The sequence below is a fragment of the Dama dama genome, chromosome 1, assembly GCF_033118175.1.
Source record: "Dama dama isolate Ldn47 chromosome 1, ASM3311817v1, whole genome shotgun sequence".
Classification (NCBI taxonomy): domain Eukaryota; kingdom Metazoa; phylum Chordata; class Mammalia; order Artiodactyla; family Cervidae; genus Dama; species Dama dama.
The window spans coordinates 82121917-82132352 of record NC_083681.1 but is presented as its reverse complement, the minus strand read 5'-3'; the positions used below and the strand labels follow the sequence as shown (position 1 = coordinate 82132352).

Here is a 10436-nt window from a genome sequence, read left to right as displayed (position 1 = left end):
ATGGAGAATAGTACAGAGGTGACGGATTTCATCCTGGTGGGGCTAACCAATGCTCCAGAAGTTCAGATTCCCCTCTTTACTGTGTTCACCCTCATTTACCACATCAGTGTTTTTGGAAACCTGGGGATGACCACGTTGATCCTGCTGGACTCCCATCTACACACCCCAGTGTACTTTTTCATCATTAATCTGTCTTTGGTGGACTTTGGCTACTCCTCAGCTGTCACACCAAAAGTGATGGCTGGGTTTCTTAGAGGAGACAAAGTCATCTCATACAATGCCTGTGCTACTCAGATATTCTTTTTCGCAGCCTTTGCCAGTGTGGAAAATTTCCTCTTAGCTTCAGTGGCCTATGATCGCCATGCAGCAGTGTGTGAACCCCTACATTACACCACCACCATGAAAACGAGTGTGTGTGCCTGTCTGGCCATAGGCTCCTACATCTGTGGTTTCGTGAATGCCTCCATCCATGTTGGGGGCACGTTCAGCCCTTCTCTGTGTAAGTCCAACGTGGTCCGTCAGTTCTTCTGGGATATTCCAGCTGTCACGGCTCTCTCTTGCTCTGATAAACACGTTAGCGAGGTGGTTCTCGTTTTAATTTCAAGCTTTAATGTCTTTTTTGCTCTTCTGGTAATATTTATTTCCTATCTTCTCATATTTATCACTATCTTGAAGATGCACTTGGCTAAGGGAAACCAAAAAGCTTTGTCCACCTGTGCTAGTCACCTCTCAGCAGTCTCTATCTTCTATGGGACAATCATCTTCATGTACTTACAGCCCAGCTCCAATCATTCCATGGACACAGACAAAGTGGCCTCTGTGTTCTATGCTATGGTCATCCCCATGCTGAACCCTATAGTCTACAGCCTGAGGAACAAAGAGGTGAAAAGAGCATTCAAGAAGGTTTGGGGGAAGGCAAAATTCTCGTTAGGATTTGCATTTAATGTTGTACTATGTATAATAATGTAGTTTCATTTCTCTCAGGTTATTCTATTCTCTCTTTTTAACCTCACCATGCATTTAATACCTAAAGTTATAGCCTTACCACTTCAAAAATATGTTGTTTAGCGATAATAAAATATGTCTGGAAATGTGCTACTTGAAATAGTGTGGCTCAGGGAAAGACTAAGATGCTTTGGGTCTTGCTTCTCAAAAACCTTAGTCATGGATTTGATTCATTCACTTGCTACACAGGCTTTTTGTCTAGCACACGCCAGTGCAAACGTGAGACAAGCAAGGCTATGATCAGAAACACATACTTGTACTCTATGTGGGCATGAGGCATGTGGTCACATACATGAGACAGTGGTGTAAATGTCATTGATAAAGTATAGGTAGTTTTTAATAAAATAACTTAAGATGACTTTTGGGTATTAGAATGTAAACTTATGTCTAATTTATTTATTTAACTGAATATCTCTTCTAAGTGTCTCAATTAGAGAAATATTATGTAATTCTAAATGAAAGTATGTGCCTTACTGGCCCACATTATTGAAAGACACACAAATATCACATTTAAATGGAGTTATATTTCTGTCTTGACTGAGTCATTCTGAAGAATGAAAAGCCAAACATTTGGTTTTATGAAAGGATGAAAACACTAGAAGTAAAACAGAGGAAAATAAAAGCGTGTTCAGTTCGTCACAGATGACCACAAATTTTCACAATGTTTAAAAATGCCCTGAGAGTTGCTGTTCAGTAGCACAGACGTGTCTGACTCTTTGCGACCCCATGGACTGTAGCATGCCAGGCAGCCTACTAGGTTCCTTTGTCCATGGGATTTCCCAAGCAAGAATACTGGAGTGGGTTGTCACTTCCATGTCCAGGGGATCTTCCCAGCCCAGGGACCAAACAGGTGTCTCCTGCATTGGCAGGTGGATTCTTTACCACGGAGCCACCAGCAAAGCCCAGCCAGTATGTTCTTCTGCCTACAAATGCTGTGAAATGGTTAATGTTCATACTTTGGCTGAATTAGGTCATCTCTTGTCACTCCCAGTGTCTGCTTCCTCACTCCACTCATTCTGTGATCCTCTTTCTGTTTCCTGACAAGTCTGCACATGCTTCTGTTTCATTGCTTTTGTACTTGAGGTTCCTTCTGAATGGAATCTCTGCTTACTTCACTCAGGGTGTCTTTAAGTGTTATCCTAACATGGAGAGCTTCCCTGATCATCTTTAAAAGCAGTCACTGTTTCTTCCCCACATACACATACTCCTCATCCTGTATTGTCTTTTAGACTTCTTATCACTACTCATTTGTCAATATTTATTTGCCCACTGGCTTGTTAAATATTTCTCCTCACCCTGGGTCAGGAAGATCCCCTGGAGAAGGGCATGGCACCCACTCCAGTACTCTTGCCTGGAGAATGCCATGCAGAGGCGCCAAGTGGGCTACAGTCTATAGGGTCGCAAAGAGCTGGACCCGGCTGAAGCAACTTGGCACACATCTAACCAGAATGTAAGCTCCAATAGAAGAGTGATTTTATCTGATTTTCTCATTACATGATTCTCAGCACATGTTTCATAGTAGATCATGGATATATATTTCATAGTAGATTCTTTTTTAAAAATAATTATATATATATTGACTGTGCTGGGTCTTCACTGCTGCTTTTCTCTAGCAGGCTTTTCTCTAGTTGTGGCAAGTGGAGGCTGCTTCCTGGCTGTGGTGTGTGGGTATCTCATTGCGGCAGCTTCTCTTGTTGTGGAGCACGGGCTCTAGACTGCAGGCTTAGCTGTTGCAGCTTAGCTATTCCGTGGCATGTGGGATCCTCCCAGAACAGGGATCAAACCCATGTCTTCTGCATGAGTGGTAGATTCTTTACCACTGAGCCACCAGGGAAGCCCCTCATAGTAGACGCTTAATAAAAGATTATCAAATGTACAAATAAATTGTTTGTGTCCTTTTGTACTATATGTTAAATCTTTGAACCATTGATTATTACATTATAGCTTATTCCCCTTAGTAACCTTCTAGAGCATTTTTAGAGTTACAACTTATTTTTTGCTTTGGGGAAATGTTTTAATTTACATTATTAGTGCTTTCATGCCCCACTTTTGGCACAATGGTTTCCTAGACATCTCGTCAACTGGGTAATCTCAAATCATCTCAACACATTTTATTCAGAAGTGATGCCTTATACAATGGCAAGTAAGCACCAAATGAATTCTATTTGGTAAATCATAAAAATGCACTAATAAGATTATATAAAAGTTTACACAGTTAATTTGAAAAATTACTTCATACATATTGATTATACATCTAACTGAAATGCTACATAATGTCCATATAAAAATACCTGTCAGTAATAAGCATAACATACATTCTATATTGTAATATAAAGCACAATTGAAGAAGGAATTCATAGGGCCTGGACTCCATCTCAGGCCTGTCCGTGCTGGTCGTGCACGGCCACTTCTCCAGTGGGCTCTGAACTCTGTGCTTAGCACCTATGGGAATGACAGTGGAAGGATAAGACCTTCTCTGGGCAGGGGAATCTTGAAGATCACATCCAGGTTACTCATTGCCTAAGAGGAAACATACCCTAATCACCCCTGCCTCTGGACAGGTCATAAAATTTTTCTGTATCTATCGGGATGTAATCACAGGCTTACCGATTATTAACTGGTTGGAATGTGACCACCGGCTTATTGATTATTAACTGTTTGAACACATAACACGTGAATAATGGGGTTATTGTAGTTGTATTTACCCTTCCTTTGTTTCTGTAAGTCTCAAGGAATTTGGGGTGGTGGGTTTGGACATGTACACATGGGGTATAAAAGATTTTCACAAATGCTGGTTGGGGTCCTTGGCTAAGAGGAGACTCTGCCTTGGGCCTGCCGGTGTAATAAACTGCACTCCACTATCTGCATTGTCCTTCTGAGTGAGTTTGTTTCCCGGAAAGCGTGGCTATAACACAATCATTATGCATTTAATTAGATCCTCAGGGAACTCAATTCTATACTAAAACTCCAAAGGGAACATGCACCAGTGGCTCCTTTTACTGTCTCTATCTGATTGTAGACTTCACCATCTCAGCATTGGTAAGATCCTACTGGAATGTACTAAGACGATCATGCTGCTACATGTAGGCAGTGAAGTATATCATAAGATTCACATCTGTCTTTATTATGATGTTTCCCTGTTGAAACTTAATCATTTAATGTTAGAGCTTTTTTGAGTTATAGCCAATTTTCAAAGATCATGTAGAATGTTCGCATGTGAACTTGTGCAGACTGGGAACTGTGCAGCTGTGGTTATGTTAAGGGTTTAAGACTGAGCAACTGTCCTGGATTATACATGTGGGCCCTAAAGGAAATCACCTGTATCCCTGTAAGAAGAAGTCAGAAAGATTAGCTCACAGAGGAGGGGAAGGCGAAGTAGTTATGGAGACAGAGATTGGGGTGATGCAACTACCAGAAATGGAACAAGCAAGCAATAATGCAGCCAATCCTACAGCCTCCAAAGGGATCACCACTAATTTGGCACGGTGAAACTGACTTTGGATGCTTAGCTTTTGGAACTGTGAGAGAATAACTTTCTGTTCTTTTAAGCAACCAAGCTTTTAAGTATTGATTCTGGTTTGGGGGAAGAGGAAAAACAAGAGCATTCTGCCTAGAGCATTCTGTAGTGCCACGAAGTAAAGAAATGCTCCAAGAACAGAAGGCTCATGCTATGTCAGGGAGACAAAGGAACCAACTGAAAAAATTTCACATGGTGAAAACTGGAATAATTAGAGCAAAAAAATAACCTAGGAGTGGATTATAACCCAAGGTATAAATGTAGGAGAACACACTAATAAAAATACATGACTAATTATAAATCGGGAAGAAGAGACAAATCTCACTAACAGAATTCTTAAACTGTTAAAACATTGCCACCCCTAGGAGGTGGGGCTTAGTTCCACAACACCTGGAGTTCAGTAAGCTCGACTTAGTGACTTATTTCAAAGAACATAATATAGTCATAACCTGAAAGTAGAGAGCTATTTTATTTGGTGGGAATGTTTAGGACTCAGAGCCCGGGGGATGGTATCTCAGTAGTTCTGAGAAAACTGCTCCAAGGAGGCAGGAGAGGAACTCAGGCTATATACAAACAAAGGCTATATATGCAACAAAGGGAGCAGGCAGTCTGAACATCAAAGATCTGGTATCAAGTTAAGGAATTTAGCATTCTATATATGGGAAGATGCAAGCCTCTGGCCTCCGGAATTCATTCCTTTCATATGCACCTCTGCTATCTGGGGCCAATCCTATTTCCTGGATCACCCTAAAGGGTGGTGGATGTGGAGATGGCTGCTTCTTGCCTGCCCCCAGCTGCTCAGCAATCACCCTGGAGGGTGGAGGCATCTGCTGATCCCAGCTTGGGGAACCCTCATTCCCATTTGGAGGCCAGAAATCGCTGATGGCTGTGACATTTCTTGCTTATCGAAATGGCAGGAGATATTTTAATTTCACCATAAAAAGTGAAAAAAATAACATTGCAACAGATTCACGTTCTACTACTTGTTTCTATGTATTTAGTTTTCTTCAGTTCAGTTCAGTTCAGTCGCTCAGTCATGTCCGTCTCTTTGCAACCACATGAATCGCAGCACGCCAGGCCTCCCTGTCCATCACCAGCTCCCGAAGTTTACTCAAACTCATGCCCATCGAGTCGGTGATGCCATCCAGCCATCTCATCCTCTGTCGTCCCCTTCTCCTCCTGCCCCCAATCCCTCCCATCATCAGGGTCTTTTCCAATGAGTCAGCTCTTCGCATGAGGTTGCCAAAGTACTGGAGTTTCAGCTTCAACATCAGTCCTTCCAATGAACACTCCGGACTGATCTCGTTTAGGATGGACTGGTTGGATCTCCTTGCAGCCCAAGGGACTCTCAAGAGTCTTCTCTAACACCACAGTTCAAAAGCATCAATTCTTCTGTGCTCAGCTTTCTTCACAGTCCAACTCTCACATCCATACATGACCACTGGAAAAACCATAGCCTTGACCAGACGGACCTTTGTTGGCAAAGTAATGTCTCTGCTTTTTAATATGCTATCTAGGTTGCTCATAACTTTCCTTCCAAGGAGTAAGCGTCTTTTAATTTCATGGCTGCAATCACCATCTGCAGTGATTTTGGAGCCAAAAAAAATGAAGTCTGACACTGTTTCCACTGTCTCCCCATCTATTTCCCATGAGGTGATGGGACCAGATGCCATGATCTTAGTTTTCTGAATGCTGAGCTTTAAGCCAACTTTTTCACTCTCCTCTTTCACTTTCATCAAGAGGCTTTTTAGTTCCTCTTCACTCTCTGCCATAAGGGTGGTATCATCTGCATATCTGAGATTATTGATATTTCTTCCGGCAATCTTGATTCCAGCTTGTGCTTCCTCCAGACCAGCGTTTCTCATGATGTACTCTGCATATAAGTTAAATAAACAGGGTGACAATATACAGCCTTGACGTACTCCTTTTCCTATTTGGAACCAGTCTGTTGTTCCATGCCCAGTTCTAACTGTTGCTTCCTGACTTGCATAAGTGAGATCATGCAACAATTTTCTTCCCAGTTCTCATTTATTTCACTTAGTATAATGTCCTCTGGGTATATTTATGTTGTTGGAAAAGGCAAGATCTCCTTTTTTAAGGCTGACTATTATTCCATTGCATGTATATATACCACAATCTCTTTATCCTTGTATCCTTCAGAGACACTTAGATTGCTTCCTGATCTTGGCTATTGTGAATAATGCTGTGAAATACACACATAGCAAACCAAGTAACTATGTGAAAAAATGCTTATGTTGATTACATTGACAGAGACAATCATTTCACTATGTACATGTACATCAAAATATCATGTTGTACTCAAATACATGCAGCTGTTATTTTTTACATTTTAGTAATAAATACAGGATATGGAGAAAACTGGGTAAGGGTTTATTAGTTTCATATGGCTTCTATTACAGATTACATATTTTTATTGTCTATTTCACTTATCTCCACTCGAATCTGTACTATTTACTGCCTTCTTTGAATTCTGGTTTCAGTGAGCGCTTCTTTTCCCTAGAGATCTTCACTCATTCCTGAAATAATTACTCACAGCTGTAAGGATCTCTATGAACACTGTTTTTGTTAACTAGTAAATATTTGATATGTAACATTTTCATTTTTATTTGTCTTAATCTATTTTTTATTTCTCTTTATTTGTAATCACTAAACACTAGAACCAACATGATATCTCTGGCACTACTGGAAACAGCCCGACTGCTAACCCAAGAGATGCAAGAATTCGATCCCTGGGTTGGAAACATCCCCTGGAATAGGAGATAGCAATCCACTCCAGTATCCTTGCCTGGAAAATTCCATGGACAGAGGGGCCTGGCAGGCTACAATCTGTAGGGTTGCAAAAAATCAGACATGAGTGAAGCAACTTAGCATGCATGCAACAATGAGGAGCTGATGAAAATGGAATACAACTTAAAAAATTCCACTGATAGTCAGGTTAACAACCTTGATGGATATTAATTGCATTATAGTGAGTGAAAGAAACAAGACTCAAAGACCAAATATGCTAGAATTCTAGTTAAGGAAATTCTTGCAAAGGCAAAGTTTGTACACAAGGCATTTGTGTGGTTTCTAGGGGCCACGGGTAGAAGGAGTGGATCATAAAGAGCTACAGGTTTTGTTTACATGATAGAAGGATTTTATATCTTGATTGCAGTAACACATAACCATATATATTAGGCCAAATTTTAAAAACTATATACAAAAAGTGTAGATTTTAATATTTGTGAATTATATATTTAGAAAAACTCAAGAGGAAAGAACAAGTAATACCAAAATATGCATGCACATTCATATGCAATAAGGTGCCCATATGGTGTTCAATTGCTTCTTTCCTGGGAAGGTGGGCTGAGGAGCTGTAGATGGTCCCATGGGGGCATCCCCTGAGAGCTCCATGTCTCTGTAACTCACTCGTGGTTCCCTGCACCAGCCTCTGAAATACCAACAACACTCCACGTAACATCATTTTAGAGGGGCATGACTGCATGCCAAGCTCCTTGGTCATCATACACTCACCTGAATGTTAATCATCGTCATTGCACCCAGGTCTCCCTCCTACATGAGAAATTGCTATGAGCCTACAACCATGGCCAAGAAAATCACCTCTATGTAAAAATTATGTCGACCTTCTGTTATTTGCTACTTATAGAGACTAGATCTATAAATTACGTGAGAGAAATTATTTATTGTGTTATTCTTACAAATAAGGAGAGGTTAAGTGACTCCTTACAAGGCACAATAAGAATTGATAATGGATTTGAAATTTGAACCCAGGCTCCTCCATCTTTGTTAGTTTTTTCCTCCATATTTCTCTGCTTCAGAGAATTAGAAACCTTTGACCACTACCTAAAACATAGACCCTCTTTCATTATTGATGAACTATTTTATGGCTGAATTTCTCACTTCACCCTCACTATTCGAAATTGATTGTCCCTTCTCGTCAAGGATCAAGGTAAGCTATTATATTCCACGTATATCAATGTGTGTGTGTTCTTGGTCTCTCCATCATGTTTGACTCTTTGCAACCCCATGGACTGTAACCTGCCAGGCTCCTCCGTCCAAGGAATTTTTCAAGCGAGAATACTGAAGTGGTTGCCATTTCCCTTTCCAGGGGATCTTCCTAACCCAGGGATTTTTAGTAAAAAGTGCACTCCATGTAAAAAGTGTGGGGAAACTACACACACTATGAATTATTAGAGTATAGAAAAAGATGTTTTGAATATTTTTATAATAGTAAGTAAAACCTGGAGTATAAATGTCAAAAATTTGGTTAGTAAGGGATTTGGTAATACTTATGAATCCTGCTGCTTCCTGAATAAGTGAAAGTGAAAGTCGCTCAGTCGTGTCTGACTTTTTGTGACCCCATGGACTATACGGTCCATGGAATTCTCTAGGCCAGAATACTGGAATGGGGAGCCGTTCCCTTCTCCAGGGAATTTCCCAACCTAGGAATCGAACAGGGGTCTCCTGCATTGCAGGTGGATTCTTTACCAGCTGAGCTATCGGGGAAGACCTGAATAAAGAGAAGTTTAAAAAATAAGATACATGATACTGTGATTGTGTAAGTAGTAATTTCATCTTGTACACCATCAGCTGGTCTCCCATTGGAGGTTTAAAACAAAAGCATATGTGTGAAGTGATCATTTTAAAACTGCACAGAGAACCATATGATCCCTAGCAAGATCAAACTGCAGTGTAACCTTTTCCCCATAACCTCACCCTTGTTATTACAGGCACCTTTAAATATGCTGGCAATAGAGTGGATAAATGCACACATATTTTTTATTATATTGAAACTGGATTTCAATCTTGAATCCTGAAATTTCTTCAATGAAATTGTAGAATAACACATAACTTCTCAAATCTTTAATTCTTATAGTGGCAAAATAAATATAATAACATTATCTACTGTACACACATATGTACATACACACACATACATATACACATATACACACTTGTGTGCATGCTAAATTGCTTCATTGTGTCTGATTCTTTGCAACCCTACAGACTGTAGCCTGCCAGGATTCTCTGTCCATGGGATTCTCCAGGCAAGAATACTGGAATGGGTTGCCATTTCCTACTCCAGTGCATCTTACCGACCCAAGGATCAAACTCACGTCTCTTATGTCTCCTGCATGGGTTCAGTTCAGTTCAGTCACTCAGTCATGTCTGACTCTTTGCGACCCCACAACCGCAGCACACCAGGCCTCCCTGTCCATCACCAACTCCCGGAGTTTACCGAAACTCATGTCCATTTAGTCGGTGCTGCCATCCAGATATCTCCTCCTCTGGCGTCCCCTTCTCCTCCTGCCCTCAATCTTTCCCAGCATCAGGGTCTTTTCCAATGAGTCAGCTCCTCGCATCAGGTGGCCAAAGTATTGGAGTTTCAGCTTCAATATCAGTCCTTCCAATGAACACCCAGGACTGATCTCCTTTAGGGTGGACTGGTTGGATCTCCTTGCAGTCCAAGGGACCCTCAAGAGTCTTCTCCAACAATACAGTTCAAATTTCTTTGACACTCAGCTTTCTTTGTAGTCCAACTCTCACATCCATACATGACCACTAGAAAAACCAGAGTCTTGACTAGACGGACCTTTGTTGACAAAGTAATGTCTCTGCTTTTTAATGTGCTGTCTAGGTTGGTCATAACTTTCCTTCCAAGGAGTAAGCGTCTTTTAATTCCATGGATAGGTGGGTTCTTTACCACTAGCAACCACATGCACAAATTTAAATGAAAAGCTCTTATCATTAAATCAAGATAATTTTGAAGTACAAATTATTAATGACATATTACACAAGGTAATTAGGCACTTCCATTTCAGTACAGTTTATTATTTTGGGGGTTACTTTTCCCTTCATTTCTCATTGCTACAGGACATCTCATGATTCCCAA

General features: G+C 40.7%; 1 protein-coding gene across 1 annotated transcript; it reads left to right on the top strand.

Moving 5' to 3' along the window:
- LOC133040170 (olfactory receptor 5B2-like) lies at positions 1-969 on the top strand. The gene has a single exon (XM_061119949.1). It carries the CDS (start codon positions 1-3, stop codon positions 967-969), a length of 969 nt encoding a protein of 322 aa, XP_060975932.1.
- Positions 970-10436: the final 9467 nt, after the last annotated feature.